This window comes from Oryzias melastigma, linkage group LG23, assembly GCF_002922805.2.
Source record: "Oryzias melastigma strain HK-1 linkage group LG23, ASM292280v2, whole genome shotgun sequence".
NCBI lineage: Eukaryota > Metazoa > Chordata > Actinopteri > Beloniformes > Adrianichthyidae > Oryzias > Oryzias melastigma.
Window position 1 is genome coordinate 4,973,139 of NC_050534.1, and position 24,049 is coordinate 4,997,187.

The window sequence follows — 24,049 nt, forward strand, 5'->3', positions numbered from 1 at the left end:
TCCAGACAGGGAAGCTCAACACATCGCAGATATCACTGATCCTTTTAAGCTCAGGGGCGAATGGCAGAGCATTGTTTACTCGGACTTCAGACGCGGTTGCTACATCTCTCGTGCAGGAGCACTGCTTGGTTGGTACTATTAGTCACAGAGGCAAATATGCTCACATGCCTGATGTTCTCTCCCACTGACTTCATCCCAAGATAACATTTGAACTGTAAGCCCACCCTTTTACAAATTGGTCAATGCTCTCTTTGAAATATGAGCGCTCCCACAGAGACGGGACGGACCAGTCTGCTTCAGTAAGAGAAACTTTACTCATTTTTGATGACTTTTTGAGTCTCCTCAAAGGTGTTTGGGTTAAAGAACTTGGTTCAGTTAATGATGATTTTCATCAGATCTGGAAAATCTGTATTTCTATGGTTGATTTAATTCATCCCTTTAATTATTCTGTCACATTATTATGTAATTTGTTGGGAGAACTTTATATTGTCTCGTCTGATTCCTCCTGTCACAGCAATAAATGGGTTTCTGCAATTTAATGCAGTAATGAATTAAAAGTCTGTGTTAAAAAAATTATTAAAAGTCATTTTGAATAATTACAATTTTGGATAAGTACTGGGTCAAAACAGAGTTCAATATATATATATATATATATATATATATATATATATATATATATATATACATACATTTGGATTATCTTAATATCTATCTCAAGTAAAGTTTTTCTAAAGCCAAACAACTCAAATAAAATGTAAAAATTATCTGATATCTATATGGTATTACTATGTATAAACTGTAGAAAAAGTAGTTTGAATAATTTTATTTTAACTGTTTGAACATTTAGTTCAGAGGTTTACACAGTGGTTGGAGTGAGTTAGACGGTTAGGTATGGAGCCAAATCAGGGTCATACAGATTTGAAACCCAGATAAAACAACTAGAAAATTCAAGCTGAAATATTGGTGTTAAGGAAAAATGGCAGTGTCTGAAACTTTCTGCAATTGTAATATAAGCTTAATTATATTCAGCTTCACATTTTTAAGTATCAAAACTAAAAATTTCACTTTCAACAATTCTTTTTCTGGTCTTTGAATCGGAAAATTTTAGATTTTAAACTTTCTGCCCAGTTCTGGCGTGTGGGGGTGGGACTAACACGAAGGAGCAATCACAATCAATGAGGGTGGTAACCTCAGTCCTGGTGCATTCACTGACTCTGGGAACTTGGATGATTATGGTCTGAAAATGTCTGTACATTAGCGACAAGCGAAAGGGTCATAGATCGCCAGGAAAAGCGGCGTGAAGATTGGCATTTTGGCCGTCCAAAGCCCAATTTTTATAAGATCCTCCAGTTTTCTTATTATTTTCCCCCTCTCAGGTTAATGCTAAAACTGGGCCACAGACAGACGGAAGAAACGTTTAAAATGTCCATAACAAAGACGCAGCTCTGCTGCAGGAGTGAAGTACACCGCACCAGGAGAGACTGAATGATCTGGTGAACCCAGACACAGTAACATACTTTCCTTTTCCTCTGTAGAGCTCTCCAAAACATATAAACCCAAGCTACTCGTTCCACATCAGTCATGTTTTCCATGATGTGACAACGAATGAAGTCAAAAAAACTTTAGTGGTTGCTCCATGGCCTTCAAGGCATCATTGATATGCATCAAAAGAGAGGCAGCAGATGCGAATTTGAAGCAGTGTAAATGCACCATAAGATCTCTAGACCCTTCTCTTTCCATTCACTACCTTCAGCTCCTCTGGGAGAATCCCAAGGCATTCCCTGGCCACCCGAGAGACGTAGTGATCTGGGTCTTGCTCAGTGTTCCAGCCTGGTAGGATGTTCCAAAAAAGATGCCAGTCCCACAGTAGCAAACTCCTGTCAATGGGGAGAAACAACGACTCTTCTCTAGGGTCCCCCTGTCCCCTCGCCCTATTTCTACTGGCCACCCTACAGAGGGAACTGATTTGTATCTGGACCTCGGGAGGTGAGTTTTTGAACAAAGATCAACCAGGAAAGAGAGCTTTGCTTTCTGGTTCAACTCCTTCTTAACTTTAACGGACCAACACAATGAGCACACGACAGTAAACACCTTTCCTATCCACCTGCCAACCTTCTTTTATTTGTAAACCCAAAATACTTAGACTCCCCACCTGGAGCCCAGAAAGTATCTTGGAATTCCAGGGAGTAAAAGAGTTATCTTTAATCCATTTATGCTTGTGTTGTTCTGAGTAAAGATAAATAACAAACTGATAACTGTAAACGGGTGGTTTTATAGTTCAGCAGTGGTTGACTATTTAACATTTAAAGAATGTGGTCAAATTTACATAGTTTCCAAACCTTCAAACTTCGCATTAAGATTTACCATTTAAGACCCATGCTTTTATAGCACATTTGTTTGCTGTAAATTTCCACAAAAAGGTAATAAAGATGGGGTAAATATTTAAAAAGTTTGGCAAAAAGGTCAGCTACTTTCAATATGCTGGACTTTTACGTATGACACAACACACTTATCAATAGCTACATTCGGTCTCGTCAGGGCTGCGGTGATCCCACTTCTGACACCATGTGCATGGTGTACAATATTATATTTCTCTTCTTTTATATGTTTAGGTTATATAAGTGCATTCACAACATCCTTTATATATTTAAAAAAAAACACTATCAACAGAGTTAGGGTCCTTTTATAGCTGGTCTTCCTCCTCCTCACCAGGCTAATCCAATTAGCAATCATATCAATACATTTATCTTACATAAACAAATAAAGGTAAACATTTTATTACAGAAAAATCTAGAAGGAATGACAATCACAAACCAGCAGCAATATTCGAACAAACAATTCAAACAGAAATATTACTATGAATTTAGAACAGGCCTGTCTAAGTCAACTAAATCAAAATAGGGTCCACTGAAAAACCAGGAAGTGAAGAAAAGACTGGTAACAAACAGCATTAGATAATATAAGGGTGTGTTCTCACTGGAATGGTCAGGTAAACATTTAATGTGTGTACTCACTAAAAGATCCCATAACAATTCCCATGAAACATTTCAGGAGAAAACCTATGCTATAGTGACTGAATCATGTCCTGTCCCAAACATGTCTGTCTCTAAGGTGCCAACATTTGATCAAATTGTGAAGGATGCCATCATAATAGCCTGCAGTGTTTACCCTAAATCATCTTAATGTTGTCTCAACAATTCAAGGTAAAGACAGTGCAGGTCTTTCAGGTTCTTCCACATTAATCTACATCCTACATGTCTTTATGGACTAAACTTCAAACATGGTGCTATGCAGACAGACAGGTATGATTTCTCTAGGAATAACCAAACCAAGACTCATCCACCAAAATACCAGACGGAGAAACCAGAGGATTTGTCCCTCCCGAGAAGGCGTCTCTTCTGCTCTAGACTCGAGTGTCAGTTTGCTTTACGACAGAGGATCAGACGCTTTGCATCATACTTATGGTTTGACAAAGCAAACCCCTTCCATGAAGCACTTTATCCTGTTATCAGGCTAATCTTAAGGCCTCATAAAGCTTGAAGGTTTGCAGAGTCACAGTAAGTTGGTGACTTCTGACCCAACTCACCTGTTGTACATTCCCTACTTCCTGTAACCCTCGTAAACCTCTGACCGGCTTCTTACAGTAACTGTAGAAGCACAACATTTCAACATGAGGTTTTTTTTACTCTTTACTGTGCTATAGACAATCACCAGTTAGGAACATAAATGTAGCCTTTCCATCTATGTGCTTCGTTTTGGTCACAAAGTATTACAAAAAAACCCCAAAAAAAACAAGGACAATAAACTGCATCCACTTCTACGTAAAACAAATATCCTCTGAGTTTACCACAACTAAAATGATGCATCTCATCATAAATTCAAAAAATCCCTTTAACTGTTTCCATCACACATATGTGTAAAGCTTTATTGAAGTTCTAGAAATGTTGAAAAACCATAATTTTGAAATTACAGTTTCGATTATGGAAATAAACACAAACCAACTCATGCAATAAATCATTCAAAAAATCATTCAGAAAACAAAGCTTTGATTTACAGCAGATACATTTACATTCATCATCTGTCAAAAGAGACGTCAGTGTCTAATTCAGGAGATGAAGCGATTTTGGGAAATGGTGGTTGGTGATTTTACACGAAAACTGTGGATCCAACACCTCCACATGACACGCTTAACTTTTGATGGGCTGTGTGAAGCTTGGGGGAAAAGCGTGGTATCTGGTTGTTAGTCACATTAATTAGAAAAAAGTGTTTCCATTGCAGTTTTGGGAAATATGTCATATATCACCTCCTCTGAGTGCAAAAACATTATTTCGAAAAATGCAAGTTTATTTGGCAAATTTATAATCCTAAATCGAATTAGCACAATTTAATTGTCAATGGAAACGCAGCTAAAGATAATCTGAAGAGGCATAGAGACACTTATAAATGTTTAGTTGGATAAACTTCTGCTGTAGCTTATCACAGTAGAACCTTCCGACATCATAACTTGTAGGATCCTGAAACTGGACCAGTCTATTGTCATTATTGCAAAGTGTTGAGGTGGGAAAGTTTACGAACCACAAAAAAACAACCTACGACCTGTGTAGATGTAAATCATGTGCAGATGCAGAAACACTGTCAAAAAACGTCACTTTTGACATTGCTATGTAAACCAATAAACCAAATGGTATCAAACTTTTTCTAATCAAATCCACTACAAAAATGTTTATGGAGGAATCCTCCCTTTGAAGTGTTCAAGGATTCACTTCTACTTTGGCACTAAAGTAAGAAGAACAGGCGCAGTAAGAGGCAATAAGACTCTCTTGGAGTCCATCCAGTGGAAAACTTTGGAATTTACAGTAAGTACTACAAGGTTGGGAATGACGGAAAAATAAGGGATGTCAAAATCTATCTTAATCAGTATGGTAAATCTTTAAATGTACAGTAAGACTATGAAAGAAAGCAATGACTCATTCTCAAAGACGGTAGTATCTGACCTCTACAAAGTTTGTTCATTCGACCATATAATGATGTTTGACCCAATCAATAGTGCCAATCCTTCACACTCATAATGATACAGCAGTGAAAATGAGATGATTTGATTTCCTTTAACATTCATTAACTATATCAGGCACATGCAAGGTACTGTATATCCACGCAACTGGTCATGCAACTGCAGTGTACCAGCAGAATGCTTTAGTTTCTTTGCAATTTAGGGCTGCCACAAACGATTATTTCAATAGTCGACTAATCTCCGATTATTTTTTTCGATTAGTCGACTAATCGGTTCGTGCGGCGACTGGATGTAAAACATTCATCTTAACCATTATTACCCTTAAACTTGAGGTCTGTAAGCTATATTCTATCTAAAATAAAGACAATAGTTTATTAATCTTTTAATGAATCATGCAGGTTTTGTCCTTCATTTGTTTCTGGTATTAAAACAAGACTTAAATCAAATAATGCAATCCGAATCAACAACAGAAAACTCTTTAAAACCCTGCAATTCTTTTTTAAAGCTTTAAAACATATATTTAATAAAACATGTACAAAGTATTTTAAAAGCTATTTGCAGATATAAACACACTCAAAATATTTGCTCACTGAGGTCCATTTATTAAAGCAAAACACTAATAACATCTTTGAACTCAAGATATTCCTATACATAAAAAACCTGAGAATGCCCATAGAAACAACGAAAATAAATAAAAAGGGAGAAAATTATATTTTTTAAAAAAGGGAGAAAAGCAGGGGATGTTAGAATGTACATCAGTACTTCTTTCACTACCTACATCCACTGCACATGCGCAGACTGATGCTTCATATTTTCAGTTTGGGGGAGAACCCTTAAATCTGTGATACTTCTTTAATGTTGTGGTTGTTTTGCTTTTTGTTGTCGTTTTGTGACTTTAGGTTATATTTACTTGTAGCTTAATGCAGATAATGTAATGCTAATCTTGTAAATTTAGCTCTGGACTTTTAGGTGAGCTCCTTCACTTCTGGGACTCGTAGTTTTAAATCGTTCCATAACTCTGCAGCAGATCCGTACCGACACACAGCCTCTCTGTCTGCGCGGTGAACGTTTCATAATCCGCTCTTCGAATTTAACGACGTGATCGCGGCGCGGAATATGAATGAAGCCTCGGACGAGCGGTTCATTTCCAGTGTAAACTCGTTATCCGCGCCGTCCTCGCGGCGTTTGGTTAGAAGAGCGGAGATTATGAAACGTTCACTATGCAGACAGAAGCGCCGTAGACACGGACCTGCTGCAGATCTTCTGGTTCATCTCCAAACAGTGCAGTAATGACAGCCGCGGCGGAGCTAGCTGTGTTAGCGCCGATGTTAGCTTAGCTAGACGAAGCTCTCTGTTCAGCGTGATCAAAGTCCGTCACGACATGCTTCATCTTCAGGTGATCATTTATCGCCATCGTGCTCTCATGGAACACAAGTTCTGTCTAGCAGAAATTACATTTGACACTTTTTCCTCTTTTATTCTCCTTATGCTTCCCATATTTTCGAGCGAGCGTGTCGTTATGAGACTACCGAGAACTTCCTGTGACGTTGGATTAGCACCACTGCGCATGTGTGACAAAGAGAATGGAAGACCCCCGCAATAGAAGGCGCGAACCGTAGTTTTAAGATCAAAACAAGGAAAAAACAAACAAAAAACGACTAATCGACGACCAAAATAGTTGTCGACTATTTTAATAGTCGATTAGTCGTCGATTAGTCGAATAATCGTGGCAGCCCTATTGCAATTAGATAAAAAAGTGAAAATGGCATTGATAACAACCAACTATTAGTATCCTAAATGCCCTGTTGAAACACGTTATTCTTTTTCACAAAAAGCAATTTTTCTTCTGTAAGAATGGATGGTGTCAGCTGGTGAAGTTGTGTCTGAATCACTTAAATTCATTTGTCAGAATGAATTGTTCGATTGTAGGCTGAGTACAAACATGGTGTAAATTGAACATTTTTACGGCTCGTGCTTGGTCACTTCTATCAGCCGAATGTTGGAGAGTTGCAACACCCTTCAGTCGGGTTTCACCATCCTTCATTTCTCAGAATTTCTCCTCTATCAGACGCAGCACATCTTGCTTACTTGGGCAGGAGGCTTCATAGTCATGAGTCAGTCTTTCTGCCTGGAATTTGAGGTTTTTGAAAAGAAAATGAGTCAAACTTTAACTATTCGAGCCTCAATCCTTTAGAAAGATGTTCATAAGTTTAAAACAAGTTAATTATTTTAACAGGTAAAATTCAGCTGATGGGGCATTTGTAGACTTGTTCAGTTTGTAGTGTGACTGACAATCAGGTAAGAAAGTATGTGAATATTTAGAAAAAGCCTTTCAGTGGTGTCTTTTCAATTTAGAAAATAAATATGTACGTATGTTTTGTTTAAAGTTTTGACAAAAAATGAGAGAATTTTTTTTTTTAATTATCCCTTATTAAAACTGCACTAATACAGAGAAGCTGGAGTACAAAATAAGTTTTTATTCTGAAAGGTATTAGGGAAAATATTTGCCTTATTGAAGCAAAAAAAGTATCTTAAAGGACCTATACCTTGCTTTTCTTAAGCCTTTCAGAGCAAACAACAGCTGAGCGGCAAAGCTAGAAGCTGAGGACCATTAGCTTAGCGGCAAGACTAACAGCGGAGCACCGCTAGCTAAGTGGCAAAACTAGCGGCAGAGCATCGCTAGCAGAGCGGCAAAGCTAGCAGCTGAGCATCATTAGCTGGGCAGCAAGGCTAGAGAGCATCATTAGCTGGGTGGCAAAACTAGTGGCAGAGCAACACTAGCTGACTGCCAAGGCTAGCAGCTGAGCACCTCTAGCTAAGTGGCGAAACCAGCAGCTGAGCACCATTCAGTAGCTAAGAGCGAGACTTATGGCAAAGCAGCACTATCTGTGTGGCAAAGCTAGCAGCTGAGTATCATTAGCTGAGCGGAAAGACTTGAGGCAGAGCACTGCAAGCTGAGTGGCAAGACTAGCAGCAGAGCAACACTAGCTGAGCAGCGAGGCTAATGGCAGAGCACCGCTAGCTAAACAGCAATACTTGCAGCAAAGCAAGTGTACTTTGTATAGCGGCAGAGTATTGCTAGCTGAGCGGCGAGACTACTGGCAGAGTATTGCTAGCTGAAGAGCGAGACTAGCGGCAGAGTATTGCTAGCTGAATGGCGAGACTAACGGAAGAGTATTGCTAGCTGAATTTCGAGACTAGCGGCAGAGTATTGCTAGCTGAATTTCGAGGCTAGTGGCAGAGTATTGCTAGCTGAAGAGCGAGACTAGCGGCAGAGTATTGCTAGCTGAATGGCGAGACTAACAGCAGAGTATTGCTAGCTGAATTTCGAGACTAGCGGCAGAGTATTGCTAGCTGAAGAGCGAGACTAGCGGCAGAGTATTGCTAGCTGAATTTCGAGACTAGCGGCAGAGTATTGCTAGCTGAGCGGCGAGGCTAGTGGCAGAGTATTGCTAGCTGAATTTGGAGGCTAGTGGCAGAGTATTGCTAGCTGAATGGTGAGACTAGCGGCAGAGTACTGCTAGCTGAATGGCGAGGCTAGTGGCCGAGTACTGCTAGCTGAGCGGTGAAGCTAGCGGCTTCCACCGTTAGCTGAACTGAGAAATGGAGTGTCTTTGTTAGCCTGGGAGCAGTGCTGGCAGCAAAAACTCTTCCTGAAGTTCATGATATTCACTCATATTCGTGGGTTGGGAGGAGCTGGTGCTTAGAGTGCAAGTTTTTAGAGGAATATACAGTGTAAATGGATCAAAATACTGGTTTGGGGTTGTTTATAATGAAGAATAAACATTATAATATGGTTGAAACCGATAGATTTACATTTAGATAGAAACTTTTTTTGTTACATTTTCTGCAATTGGCAAAAATTGGACTAATATTGTTTCATTCTATTAGTTATAATTTGCTGCAAAAAAACTAAATTATCTAACCTGTGGCTAATAAAGGTCTTTACCGGTGAACAATAATTTACACTGAAGGGTTTTAGGCCTCCATACTGTGGAGAGGATGGACGTTTTTCATTGGATGAATTGAAAGAAACCTTCAGGGGTTTCTGAATTGATGGTGCAGCTTTCTGCTCCTGAAAACGGGCTACAAACGTGCAACCAAATTACTGCAATGACAAAACACTAATTGGAGAATGATAACTGTCAACAGTTGAGACTTGCTTGATTGTTAAGTCAATCAAACTCCAATAGGATGCTGCAGGCTGTGAAGCCTGATCCTCTCAGCAGTCGGATGACATCAGTTTATTACTCTGGTTAGTGCGAGTCAGCTGTTTACCCTAAAACTTCTGTCATTATAGAGCAAAGGGAATCAGGCACTTTCTTTATCTCAATTCCTGATAACTTTGGATCATCAAAGGATTTCCATTTCTGCTCTCTAACTTGAATGAACGGTCAAAAAACACTGACCGTTTCTCAGGTTTGATTTTTTTACCTCCTGCTGCTGATTTAACCCTTTTTTCCAGACTTTAAAGGACATTTTCCCCTCAGAACCCGCCTGATACCCCTTCACACATACCAACGGCTGGCAGCACGGCGTCCTGCCTGCTCTGACCACACCTTCTGCCAAATGTTGTGCTTTACGAATATCAGAGAGAACAATGGTCAAGGATAAGTCAGGCATCCAGCAGTTGTGTGAAGCCGGGACTTCATCATGATTGCTGTTAATAATTACAGGCCTGATAAGCAGGCGAGGGCACGTTTATTGATGGCAAGACTGTCTGAGGTCTCAGTTGATCTCCAGCTACAGCAGCAGGAAGGAAAAGTTTATCGGAGCAGATTAGGACTCAGTCAGGTATGTGAGATGAGCGGGATGCAAATGAGTCAATTTAAGGCAACAAAAAATTATAAATATTATTCAATACTTTTTTAATTTGTCTAGTTTTAAGAGTCTTTTAGTGTTTGTCTTTGAGGCCTGTTCCTTCAGAGTAGAACAAAACAAACCTGACATCTGTGAACTGTTGAAGGATCTGGTCTTTTTTCATTTGTCTTTAATAATCTTTGACAGTGACGTTCAAAGGCAAGGCAGGACCCTCTTTCTGACCTAATGTGATTAATGTGCCTTAGGGACACGTAGAAAGGCAGCAGCGGTCCTTCAAGCGGCACAGGCAAGATGATGCGACCAGGAGCCAGGCAGTACGTGGTGAACAGACCACTGTACTCAGAGGACTCCTTTGCGGACGAGCACGAGAAGGTCTGCAGGCGCCGTAAGACCATGCTGGACCACATCAAGCTCTATTTCACGTAAGGAGAACTCAACACCTGTGGATTCAGATCCGTGTTCTTGTGGAGAGGCAGGGGTTTGGGTGGGCTTCAAAAGCAGATTATGGAACCTTTCCAACAAGCTGCTTTTATGTGTTATTAATGTGATGTTTTAAACTTCCAGTAATAGTGGCTATAGATATAATTATGTGACATCAACTGAAATATAAGAACAAAACCTTTCATTGAAATGGAACAAAAGACTATCTTCGGGTTTTTTTCAATGTAGCTTTTTGTTTTGTGAATTTCTACTAAACTTAGACAAAATTACCCTTTGGCCATCTTTTTCCTGTTTTAGAAGACGAGCTTCAGACTTGATATTTTAGAACTTCTTTTTACATATAAATCCAAAAACTAAGACTACTAGCGAATAAACTCCCTCTTTAGTGCTTTTATTTCTATGAAAATACATCATTGGGAAAATAATTTTACTACAAGAATGAGATAAAAACAAAAAAACTATTGTTTCTAGAGTTAAAGTCCATTCCATGTCATGTAGATATAAAAAAAAATCTTAAAATAGCCACGATTTTTGGTTTGACACAATACTGTTTGGACTTATTTGATTGAATATTTTATGTCTTTATTTGAGATAGCTTGAAAGAAATGAGGCAAAAAGAAGAAAATGTTGTTTTTATGATTTAATTGTTTAAATTGTGCAACGAAATTTGCAAATATGAGTTATGATCATATGAAGATTCACTCAATTTCCTGTTAGGGACAATAAAGTCAATCCGAGACAGAGTTTAATCGAGGATTCCTTTATTTCCCCGGTGTCATTTCGTGTTTGTTGTGATTCCAGTTGTGACGCCAAACGAGCCAAGAACGCCGCTCTGTCCCTTCTGCCGGTCATCGGCTGGATGAGGATCTACCGGGTCAAAGAGTGGCTGCTGCCCGACGTCGTGTCTGGTATCAGCACGGGACTGGTGGCCGTCCTGCAAGGTGAGCGAAGAGAAACAAACGCGCTCAGCACTAGTTTGATCAGACGCTCCATCGTTCAGGGTTCAGTGACTCTGCAGCAAAGGGAAGTTCCCGTATAGTTTACACCACCCAGACAATCTAACACATGACATAACAAACTATTATGCCTATTAAAAACAATAGATATGCTGTTATGGAGGGATCTCTTTTGACATATAAAGAAAAACTAATAACATAAATAAGCATGATTTTTTGTCTGAAAAATCAATATTTATACATGTGAGAATAGAATACAAAACTGTATAAGAGGAGGTTCTCTAAAAAAGCAGCTTTAACTCAGTCATTTTATTAGTCAGAATAACTATTCTTGCCCTGGTACCTTTTTCTTTAATATCCTTGATAATCCCAATTTTTCTTATATTTTTTTCTATAGTACAAGTTATTAAAGTTATAAACTGATCAATCCGATAAAAAGTCTGTGGTTAATCTGATCAGTACTGGATTACGAAAACTGTGCAAACATAAAATGACTATGTAGGGATTATATAAGATCACTTCTTCCTTCTTATTATCAAGCAATCAATCAAACTCTACTTGACTTCAGCTAATATTCACTATATTTAATGAATCAAATGTGACATAAGTGGGTTTCATTTTATATTTTTGTTTAAAATTTTTAATGAAAAAATAAAATAAAGTTCACTATATTTAATGAATCAAATGTGACATGAGTGGGTTTTTTCCATATTTTTATTTAAAATTTTAAATGAAAAAATAAAACAAAGTTTGAAAAATCAGATTTTTTTTGTCTTGTATTGTTTTAAATTTAAACTCGAAATAAACCAAATCAATCAATCAATAAAACCTGGTGGTTTCAAAGTATTCGACACATTTCGCATTGGTAGGATTGTGGTCTACCAACAAGCTCACTCCTGATTGGTGACAGTGGTTGCCATGGAAACCACTCGGACCGACTCGGCCCCGATTACTGCTTACTGGCGATTTCGGGCTCCAAAGGAACTAATGGCCGTACCACAACTGAACTGACTTTGTTTAGATGAAAACAGAAGCAAGTCCTTTTCTACGGGTGTTGTCACACTCACTCGGTTCAGTTCTCTATTTACAGTCGATACTGTCAATGTACAAAGAACGTGATGAAATTAAAGGCGGCCGCTCGTCCATGTGCACCGGGTATCATAGAAGCAATAATAAAAGCAACATAAAAGCAGTAATTCATTAAACATTAACTGTTTATTCATTAATTATATTACTGGTTTTATTTTAGTGGGGTGAGGGGTGCCACTCTCAGTCATTTGGGGGCTATGGGTAAACTTGGACAGTCAGAAAGAAATCTGATTAGTTTTGACAATTTAACCCAAACGAGATCATATGCAATGGAATAACACTCTGTGATTAGATCACGATATCAACAGCTGCTTTATCTGTATTTGCAGATGCGGTGAATGACAGCTTTATGTAATGATCATATAATATGAGAGTATTCTGAACCAAACTTTTATGAACAATCTCTTGAGAAATCTTGGAGATGGAGATCTTGATAGGCTATCTGGTGATCAAGTTATGTCTCATAAAACATTGATGTCTTTTAACATTCGCAAACTTAAATGGAGTTTAATTAAAGTATCAGTTCTAGATCAGTTTAAAGATAAAAAGTTATTTGACTAATCACTGTACCCTAGTTGTGTCTTTTTTCATCTTGTATTGTGAGGAAATCAAGGAAATATCTGACTAAAGCAACCAGGGGGCAATTAAGACTGTCAAAATCTGCCAGGGTCAACAACATTCTCCTAGTTTTCACCCCTCAAAGGAACATAAAACCTTTTCCAAACATTCCACACACTTACAGTCTGAATGAAAATGCATTTATTGAAATGTAAATAACTTTTCAACCGTTAACACTGTAGTTATCGTGGATTCTGAATTAGAAAAGCGGCTCGTTGAGAATCTACTGGAGTTATGGTTGAAACGTTACAGTATGGTAAAGATTTTGTATTTAAGGGTAGCCGGTTAAGGGTTAATGAGGCCCTCCCAAGTCAAACCTTTAGAAATAGGGGTGTGTATTGGCAAGAGTCCAGCGATACAATACGTATCCCGATACATGCCTCACGATATGATATGTAACATATTTCCCAAGACTGTATCAAAGCCATTTTCACTGTATTTTTAGAGTATGACTTGAATTGAATCTTCCTGAATTTTAATGTCTGTCAGTGTAAAAAATGGTAAAATTAATTTTATCTAATGATCACAGCATTAAGCACAGCGACTGTATCTCAAATACAAGCTGCTTTTACTAGGAAATTGATGCTGCTTTTCTTTTGGTAAATTACGAAATATTTGTTTTTTAAGAGAACAGTCAGTATTGTCTGATTTCCACTAAGAAAAAACGGAATGAATGTGCTTTGACTCATAAGTTTCTAAAAGTGTGACTGCAAGATTGCTAAATCTAGCATTTAAGTGGTTCTGAATGGTTCAGTGCGCTCTGCTGCCAACTAGCGGTCGGAGGTTGAAGTGAAAACAAAAGCAAGACAGGGAAGGACGCTCATAAATAATTAAGTAAATGTCCTCATGTCAACATTTTTATATCGATGCAAGTATCGCCAGACGAAATATCGCGATACATCGCCAAATCATTTTTTTCCTACACCCCTACTTGGAACCATATACAATATTTAAACATAAATCATCATGAACCTTTCACCTAATCTGTGTTGCCATTAGGCGACAAAGTGTGACATCAAGAGAGTACTTTAATATTTAATAGACAAACTGACTAATCAAAAACAGTTTGACCTTGTTAAAGTGGCCCCATACATGACCTGGTAAGGGTTTTGGTGGAACAAATGGGTTAGTAAGAGCTGTAGCATGGGTGTCCTTGGTGAACGCCGAAAGCCATTCAGTGCTTCTCGCAGTTTAATTACATTTTTTGCTATTCCTCAGGGATCTAATTTATTTTATTACATTTGGCCCTCTGGACATTTATGGATCTTTCAATGTTTTTTAAGACCTGTGTTTGTTTTTTACGTGTCTTTCTGAAACAGGAATGGCTTACTGTCTGCTGGCCTCTCTGCCACCCTGGTATGGACTTTTTTCCGCCTTCTTCCCTGTGATCATCTACTTTTTCATGGGTACTTCGAGACACATCTCAGTGGGTAAGTCTGGCTTTGGCATTTAGTTGAAGTCAGGGTGGTTTACACGTGCTTCTACTCCATGATCCTCTGTCCAGAATGCTGTTGTTCACTTGTCCAACACAAATATTTTTTTTTGCCAAAGAGATAGACTGAAAAAAATGCAACAGAAATACAAAACTAATTTGAATTGTTCCTTTTCCGCTATCCCTCCAGGTCCATTTTCAGTCTTGTGTCTGATGATTGGCTCAGTGGTGACCAGAATCATTCCGGATGAAGGGCCACCTGTCAACATCACAGGACTTGAGGGCCTGTCAATAGATGATCAACGAGTCTTAGTGGCTTCCTCTCTGAGTTTCCTTGTTGGCATCATGCAGGTTTGTAAAAGGAAAAGAACAAATGTTCTGGATCAATCAGAGCTAGATCTTGAAAATGAAATGTCAATGTTTCCTGGTGAACTTTATGTCGGATGTGTTGAAGGTAGTGTAGCTGGAAATGTCCTGTTAGCCATGGTAAGAAACTTTGGTGTGCTGTTTTGACTCTTTATGGCAGAAAGAGTTGAGGAAAACTGAGAATTACTTTGAGCCAATACTTGCGACCAAAGCTTCGTTCTTAAGGCGGTGTCACACAGCCACAACGAACATTTTGTGCATATTCCACAGATGAAAATTAGGGGAGATGAAGAAACAAAACAAAAAGTCCCTAAAACCTTTAGAGTTCCTGCAGCCGGGCGGATGTGAGGGGTCTCAGAACCTCTCCTCAGGAATAGGCCCAAAAAGGATCAGTCCCGGCGACCCTCCCCGGGAGCAGGAAACATAGCCAAGGGGGATGAGCGGCGACATACTCAGGTCCAGGGAACACGAAGTTGCGCCCCCAGAGACCCTCCACTGGAGGAGGATGTCCCCGACGACCCCAAACAAATTTGATGGACATAGGATGACACGACTTGAATATGATTGCAGGAACTCCCATCTGATGTGGCCTGACTTGGCGTGGACTACAGTGGCAGAAATTTTAAATAATTGAAAGAAACATTTGCATTTTCACTCAATTTTCCCTGTCTTCTTTTCCAGTTGGGAATGGGATTGCTGCAAGTGGGCTTTGTCGTCATGTATCTGTCCGACACTTTGGTCTCTGGCTTCACCACAGCTGCTGCCATCCACATCTTGGTTTCTCAGCTCAAGTTTGTCCTGGGACTGCAGGTTCCAGGCTTCAGTGGACCACTGTCACTTATTTATGTAAATACAAATGAACACAGTCTGAGCTCATAAGCCACGAGTGATGGAATATGAACATGTTACTGTGAACTCTTCTTTTTCAGACTCTGGAGGTCATTTTTAACAAGATCACCTCCACCAATTTGTGCGACCTGGTCATCTCCTTGGTAATTATGGTGATTGTGTTTATTGTGAAAGAGGTGAACGACAGGTTCAAATCCAAGCTGCCTGTGCCCATACCGATTGAGGTTATTATGGTAAGATCTTGTTGTGTAACATCGTCTCTCTGTATATTTCCAAAGTATGAGGCGCTGGAGTTTATTAAACTGATTTATCAGTAAGACTGATAAAATGAAATTTTACCCATGACCTCATACTCATAAAAACAAGCATTTGAAAAGAGCAATGAACCAACACCTGAATGCCAGCCAATGTTTGCTACCTGTAAAACTGCATAAGAAAGTGTTATTAATCCAGCATAAAGTGTTGTCCTCAATCTTCCACAGACTGTGATAGCATGTGGACTTTCATATGGATTCGACTTTGAGAATAAGTTCGGCATTGATATTGTTGGCCATATTCCACAAGGGTAAGAGCAGAGAAGTTCATTTAAAGATGAAAATAAAAAAAAACCTAAATGTCTTATTCTTCTTTAAACCTGCCCCACAATAGATAGAGTAAAGGAAAGTGAGTTGAAAAGCATGTCAACCTGTTCTGAAAGTTGTCCCAATTGAAAAGAAAAGTTCTGTTGTGTTTTTTGATAATGTTGTAAATAACCTTCAACTGTGAGAATAAGAATGAAAAAGAAAAGAATCCATGACATCACATTGCTGGATTTTTAAAGAATTTATTTGAATAATGGAACAGAAAATCTGTATTTGGTCAATGACAAAAGGTTGACTTAATACTTTAAAATGCAACCCTGGTTTCAATGTTATCGTTTTTGGTCCATTCCTCCATGCAGATCTTCTCAAGAGCTGTGAGGTTTTAATGGTTTTAGCTGTAAAACTTGGACTTTCAACCACTTCCACTGATTCTCTGTTGGACTGAGATCCAGAGACTGGCAAGAACCTCCCAGAACATTTTTTATGTCACCACTCCTTGGTTGCCACGGTGATGTGTTTATGATCATTGTTATACTGGAAGATAAAGATACATTTCATCCTCAAAGACCTCACCGATGGATGTTTTTATCCCCGGAATCTCAAATCACATGGTTCCATTCATCCTTCCCTCATAGGGATCAGTAGTCCTGTCCTCTTTGCAGAAAAACAACCCCAAAGCATGATGTTTCCACCTCCATGCTTCGTAGTGGGTATGGTGTTCTTTGGATGCAGCTCATCCTTTTTCAAACAAAGCAAGTGCCATTTAAGCTTAAGAGGTTTCATCTGATCACATGACCTGCTCTGGATCATCCAGATAGGTTCTGAAGAACTATCTGGACATGTGCTGGCTTCCAGAGGAGTACCTTAGTAGAACTGCAGGATTTGAATCCATGGCAACGTTCTGTGTGTTACTGTAGTAACCTTTGTTGCCATGGTCCCAGCTCTCTTCAGGTCATTAATCGTTGTGTAGTTCTGGTCTCTTTCCTCACCTTTCTCCAGATCATTTGTTCTCCACCAGGTGAGATCTTTCATGGAGCCCCAGGTGGAGGGAGAGTGTCAGTAATCTAGTATTTCTTCCAATTTCTAATAGTTTCTCTAACATTTGATTTCTTCTCTCCTAGCTGCTGCTTATCATAAATTGGTTTATGTCTAGTTCAGGTCTACAATCTTGCACCTGGTGTCCTTTGAAAGCTCATTGGTAGTGGTCATGCTGGAGAGGTTGCAGATTGCTTAAGGGTTTGGACAGGTGTCTTATATATATATATATATATATATATATATATATATATATATATATAAGCAGTTCAAACAGGTCAAGTTAACACAGGTAACCAGTAGAGGATATAAGAAGAAGTAACAAGTCTGTGACAAACAGAATTCCTTGATTTTTGCAGAGAAACAATTTTTTTCTGCACCAATACAAATATTTGTTTCAAAAATCAATTTCTTGGATTCTTTGTTACTATTGTGTCTCTCACAGTTGAAGTGCGTCTATGATGAACATGACTATCTAATAAGTTGGATAACTTGCAGAATAGGTGACCGATGGATGTGTGCAAATGCCTGTGTGTGTAAGTTTATATCTTAATTCAGAAAAATGTCTAAATAGCAAAACAACTGATAGCTAAACAGCTAAATATAAAAGTACTATACAGGTTATTTTAAGCTTATACATCAGTTCTGCAGGTCGATTTCAAAACTCAGTACACACCAGTCTTTTAAAGTGGACTGACATTTGGAACCTGATTATGAAAAACACTCGTGTTTTCATATATATTTCTAATGTTTGAATAAAACGTTACAAAACTAATTTGGATTTTATCTTCTGTAGGTATGAATCTCCAGTGGCCCCAAACCTGCAGATCTTCCAGGAGACGGCGATGGACGCGTTTCCGATGGCCATTGTGGGTTTTGCAGTTGCTTTCTCAGTGGCAAAAGTTTATTCTGTAAAACACGATTACACTGTAGATGGAAATCAGGTACGGAAATGGATTTTATTGAACTGAAAATCTTGATAAGATGAAATTGAGATTTATTGGAATCTTCTTTGCTGCTGCTTCTACAAATGTTACATTTGACCTTTTTGCAGGAGCTGATAGCTTTTGGAGTCAGTAACATGTTTGGAGCTACCTTCAAGTCTTTTGTAGCAAGTACAGCTCTCTCCAGGAGTGCAGTGCAGGAAAGCACCGGGGGAAAAACTCAGGTAAACTAAAAGAATTTAAATTAAACATTGTCATTTACAAAAACGTCCACAAGCTTGTGCACCAATTGGCTTTTTGTACACCTCAGACTCTAAGATCCGTTTGGTACTATACTTGCCTCCCAGTTTATTTTTTAAGGAGACATCAATGTTGAAAAACATAAGTAGTACACTAGTCAACAAATATTAAAATGTACTTAAAAAAACAGTACATTTTAGAAGTCAAAACAAAATTCCAGAAATCAAAAAGTGAAAAAAAATGTAAAGTTTTGGAAAACCAAATTAATTCCAGAAATAAAATGAAAAAGAAACTGGAAACGATAAGTACTCTGGGACATCACTGAGTGGATGGATCCAGTATCCCTTCATGCTAAATAAGTTTTGATTTAAATGATGAACAAACATCATTCAACTATCAATCTCCTGCAGCATCTAACTTTTCCAGTTTCTGTAAAAAAAAAAAAAAAAAAGAAAAACAAGTCATTTTGAGAAATCAAAGTGAAATGTTAAAAAAGCGAAACACAATGAGAAACCAGTAAAGGTCGGTATTGTGGGACATCTCTGATTGGATGATGACTTTTGTCCATCATTTCAAGCGATTTATTTAACATCAAGCCATACTGGATTTCTTTCATACTAATCCAAAAACGTATGTGGCACATTTTTAAAATCATCATCAAATCAACAATGTCCCTCAGTACTTATTTTTTCCAGTTTCTTATATTATTTTGTTTTTCTAACTTTTTGTTTCTGGAAAAATATCTATGTTGTCCAGAGCGTTTCATTTTTATCTCTTTTTTTGTAGAGTTATGTTTCATTTCAAGAATTTTGTTTGATTTCTAAAATGTAATGTTTGTTTTCCTTTTTTTCTGTCGCAATCTTAACAATGTGATTTGTACTTCAGGGACACCATACAGTTTGTTTCATTGCTGTACTAAATTACTAAAGCACTATTCTTTCTCCATGTGGACCTTCCAAGGTGTGCACATGCTACACTATCTGATCTAGTATCAAGAAAATGTTAATGAGTAGCTGGTTTAAGGCTTGTTGCTTATAATTCTCTTTTTGGCCTTGAGACATGAACGCTTTCCAGAAGTTTCCTGCCCAGTAGTTAAATGGAATTGCATCTTTCTAGGATTTTATAAGCCTGTTTTGGTAGATTATCAGTGTAAGCAGCATTTACATTTTTGAGTTGACAAACAAATCCAATTTTACAGATTGGGAGGCACCATTTTTCACTATAAAACCCTTGAACTTAAAAGATCATCCCGTAAAGCTTGTTTGTACAGCAAGAACTCACAATAATTTTTATTTTTAATCATATTAGTATGTTTTACATGTCTTCTTTACTTTTTAGGTAGCTGGTTTGCTCTCAGCTATCATAGTGATGATAGTCACTCTGGCTATTGGATTTCTTCTGGCACCACTTCCAAAAGTGTGTAATCTTAATCCATTTCAATTAGTGATATTAAATCTTTTACAAGCCTCCGGCAGGTTTGATCTAACCTTTGACTGTTTTCCAGTCTGTGCTGGGTGCTGTGGTCATCGCTAATCTGAAGGGCATGCTGATGCAGTTCACAGATATTCCATATCTGTGGAGGAGAGACAAACCCGACTGTGTAAGAGCTCACACACACAGCAATACCACATCTTTGGAAATTGTTTAAATGTCTTACGATCTTATAATCAAAGATGTTTGTGCTTGATAAACAGAAAACAAGGTTGTTAAAAATGTTTTTCCTCAAATCCAGGTGGTGTGGTTGTGCACCTGCACTGCCTCCATCCTGCTGGGGCTGGATCTTGGACTGGCTGTTGGCCTTGGTGTGGAGCTCATCAGTGTTGTGCTGAGGGTTCAGTTGTGAGTATCAAGACAGACAAATGCTACACATTTCACGCTTTTACGTATTTGTGTTTTGCTGGCCATCTCCGTTTCATGGTAGGTTTAAAAGGCACAGATGTTGTGTTGGTGTTTCCAGTGCTTTTATCGAGATTAACAGTCATGGTTCTCACAAAAGTCTTATTTAGTAACAATCTAAACCTCTTTTTTTAGTTGTTATAGAGTTAGACCCTATCCAAATTCTTCTCTTCTCCCTTCCCCTTCATTCAGCCCTCCAATCGGAGAGTTATGGAAAAATCTCTGATTTTCACTTTCGCTCGATAGTCGCCGGTTTCGCTTTAGCACAAACCTTCCAGTGCTCGACTATACATAACAACTGAGGATATATACATTTAAAGAGGAAATGCTATAACCAAAAGTCCATACTTACATTTAAATGTAAACCTCTGTGGTTCTGAGCACACCAACGTGAAGAGAAGTGCTTCTCCTCCTCTCCTCCGCGGCACTGCGCGACGCAGAACTCACTCGCGGGGGAGGGGTCTGTATCACTCTACTTGGAGGGAGGATATTAAAAACATTTATGTCAGATACCTCTTGCATTTCACAAGCGAGAAGGGAGGAATTCAGATTGAGCCTTATAACATCCCTTGTTTCAAGAACTCACTCCCAGTTAGCATAAAACCTTTCAGCTCCACCATACATTACCAGCATTTGTCTGTTATCAGTTCAGTTTTGGCTTTTCGCTCATATGTTATACCCAAACTAAGTTAAAGCTAAAGCTTTTTTTTTGTTTTTTTAAACTTGCTTTATGCTTTGTGTGTGTTCCAGTCCTCGCTGTAGCTTGCTAGCAAACATTAAGGGAACCGATATCTACAAAGACAGGAAGGACTACCTCAGTGTAAGTTGTTTTTCTATCTATCAAGCATTAAATGAAATCAGATAAACTTTATTGTTTCAGATATGTCTGGCTATTCATCACACACCATAGTTTTATGACAAGATGGGTCTAGCACTTTGAAAAAAAATTATTTGTTGACAAAAACTACATCAATTGCTGTTACCCAAATCTAAATATTTGGGGGATTTTTTAACAGCATGTTGAAATCAATTAACGGTTTGAGATTTCCATTCAAATGCTATAGTTCTTTTTTAATATATTCACACATTTAATCTAAAATCTCTTCTTTTGGGGTTTTTGTATAATCTTTCTCCAACAGCAAATATAGATATTCAATGAAAAGTGGGAAGTAAAGGTATATAGAACCTTGGTGGCTATCTCACATTAACATGGATTTCTTTATTAATTTCATTGAAAATGAAAGAAATTTCATTTTGAAAGGAGGCAACTAAGGTCCATAGATAAAAGCTCTGCTCTATCAGTAAAAAACAATGAGAGGCCACTGAGCTTACCCAATACACTAATAAAACACTGAATCACAGACTGTAAAACGTAATACTTATTATTACAAAATACGATCTGGAAAAGGAGACATTTCAATTGCATAAAAATAGTCATTAAAAGAAAGATAAAATGATTCAGATGCACTTAAAATCTTGAAATTATTTGTTTAGTTTTTGTTTTTCCATCTTGTGGGACTGCAAGCAGAGGGTACACGTGTTACCACTAATTAGGTTAATCAATTTCTGTTGGGAATTTAAAAATTGATAGTCAAGTTAGTACTTAACAGTGATGATATGCAACAGGGAGCCAAGGGCATTTCTGAAAAGACTCCAATGCTCTGTGTCTTTGCTATTAATTGAACATATATATATATATATATATATATATATATATATATATATATATAATATATTTTTCATGAGGATTTAACACACAAACACGTCATTTAATGCTCTACTGGTTCCTCTTCAATCATTTGTAGGTAATGGTTCATTATTGAACACATTCAAAGGAAAATAACAGAAAAAAAAAATTATTTTGTACTCATAATGGGATACTAACTCTTTTTAGATCTATGAGCCTGAAGGAGTGAAAATCTTCAGGATTCCATCTCCAATCTTCTTTGCCAACATTGACTTTTTCAGGAACAAGCTGGTAGAATCGGTACGGTAATCCTGTAATTATCGAGTAAAACTTAAGAAATAATATAGCAAATCCCCTTTTTTCTTTAATCTTGTTCTTGCCTTTTTTTTCCTCAGCTGGGCTTTAATCCACTACAAATCTTAAAAAAGAGAAATACGGCTTTAAGAAGGATCAAGAAACTTCTGAAGAATGGTGATCTGCAGTGGACGTCGGTGAGATCTCTATCACACTTTCTGCACATCAGTCATTTTCTTTTTTCCACTGTTTTTTCAGCTGTTTTCAGATCAGCACTGAAAGAACAAAACACTTCCGCTAAATTTGAAGTCAAGCACTTTATTCATTCTCGAAAATTAAATAGTCAAACATTTTCCGTTGTTTTGAACTGTTGGTTACTCTGCATTAGACAGGCTCTTGAAAAAGGTGATTTTGTTCAAAAAGAAAAATGATATTCAAACATAGTCAGACCAGATGTATGATGAGTTAAAACAATTAAAACTTAGAAAAACTTTCACCGGACAGGAAAAGTAACGCATGCTGTAAATATTTTAGTCAAAACTAACTTCATGTGACAAAATCCACAAACCAGCTTCACTTTTGTTGTCTCAAGACGTCGCAGGGAAGCAAAGAGCTTTCAATTCTCACCGGTATCAATCATTATCTTTTGCTAGGGACAAAAACACATCTTCTCCTAATCTCCAAATCAGCAGACGGATGCTTTATCGATAGAGTCTTGACTTGTTTTGATCTGGTTCCCATGACCCTTCTTGGACATATCTCTATGTGAGGGATTACCTGCTCAGGTTAGATTTTTTATGATACACTTTTTGGCACAAATAGATGAAAACTGATAATCAAGTGAACTTTATTAACTAAATTCCTGGAACTGTCAGTGAGAGAGACGTCACTCTGTGGTTTTACATTTAACTTTATGGTTTTTTATGGCCCACGATTAGACAACATGCAATTAGGAAAGAGCCATCAAAGCAAAATAACGGTCATGGTGAGGACCTATCGGATTTGCATAACAATGAGAGGTTAGAGCTGCCAGTGTGCTCAAACATTACCCTCATGTTCCAAGAACTTAAAAAAAAAATGTACAATTAAAGATGTTTTAAAAACTATCAAAGGAAGAGTATTTGGACTCCAAAATATCTCTGTCAAATCGAAAAAACAAGATCTGTTGCCTGTTTTAGTTGCATTTGGGACAAAGTAAGATAGGCAGACACATGGACTTGACTAGAGCATAGAAAAAAAATAAAAAAGTAATTATTAATTCCACATAAATTCATTATAAACAAAATAAACAAAAATAAAATTTGTCAAAAGACTAATTTCAAAAATGGAAAATGTACGTTTTGCTGGTGACGTCCCCGGTGTTAAAGAGTTGATTTTCTCAGTTGTACATGGGCTTGTGGGTTTGATTTTTGTCTTTTTATATTTAGGTGGAGCAACTGAATCAAGACGTGATCTTACTGTTTGCAAAATTGCAGTGGGATAGTAAAAAAAAGGATGAGGAGTAAGAGCAAACAGATGTAGTACATTTTCCAACCACTTCATAAGTGAAGTACTTCTCACAGAGCTCTCTTGTTTAATATGACCGGTGATATTAAAAAGCACACTATGACCTACGAAACAAAGAGATTGCGATATACTAGAAAAGGACTCCTATATTGTGATATACTAGAACAGGACTCTTACGAAGCAAAGACATATTGCAATATTCAATTCAATTCAATTTTATTTATATAGCCCAAAATCACAAAGAGATTTGCCTCATTGGGCTTCAAAATATAAACAATTGTTA

General features: G+C 37.8%; 1 protein-coding gene and 1 long non-coding RNA gene across 3 annotated transcripts in view; one reads left to right on the plus strand and one right to left on the minus strand.

Moving 5' to 3' along the window:
* Positions 1-140: 140 nt before the first annotated feature.
* The window catches only part of LOC112158922 (chloride anion exchanger), a 27,686-nt gene continuing 3,777 nt past the window's right edge, over positions 141-24,049 (plus strand). Inside the window, exons 1-16 of one of the 2 annotated variants that reach the window (XM_024292629.2) lie at positions 141-299; positions 10,078-10,254; positions 11,075-11,214; positions 14,256-14,366; positions 14,559-14,719; positions 15,416-15,580; positions 15,664-15,816; positions 16,066-16,148; positions 17,996-18,143; positions 18,254-18,367; positions 19,722-19,799; positions 19,888-19,983; positions 20,116-20,222; positions 21,030-21,099; positions 22,174-22,266; positions 22,362-22,457. In XM_024292629.2, coding sequence (XP_024148397.1) covers positions 10,124-10,254; positions 11,075-11,214; positions 14,256-14,366; positions 14,559-14,719; positions 15,416-15,580; positions 15,664-15,816; positions 16,066-16,148; positions 17,996-18,143; positions 18,254-18,367; positions 19,722-19,799; positions 19,888-19,983; positions 20,116-20,222; positions 21,030-21,099; positions 22,174-22,266; positions 22,362-22,457 — 1,746 coding nt within the window. In that variant the 5' untranslated portion in view covers positions 141-299; positions 10,078-10,123. Of the gene's footprint in view, positions 300-9,703; positions 9,806-10,077; positions 10,255-11,074; positions 11,215-14,255; positions 14,367-14,558; positions 14,720-15,415; positions 15,581-15,663; positions 15,817-16,065; positions 16,149-17,995; positions 18,144-18,253; positions 18,368-19,721; positions 19,800-19,887; positions 19,984-20,115; positions 20,223-21,029; positions 21,100-22,173; positions 22,267-22,361; positions 22,458-24,049 lie in introns of those variants that run through there. The other variant, XM_024292637.2, reaches the window with a different exon arrangement.
* Positions 11,018-20,027, minus strand: LOC118598073. The gene is made up of 2 exons (XR_004947169.1): positions 19,871-20,027; positions 11,018-11,207 (listed from the first exon to the last, which is right to left on the minus strand). It is a non-coding gene; the product is annotated as an uncharacterized LOC118598073 (long non-coding RNA).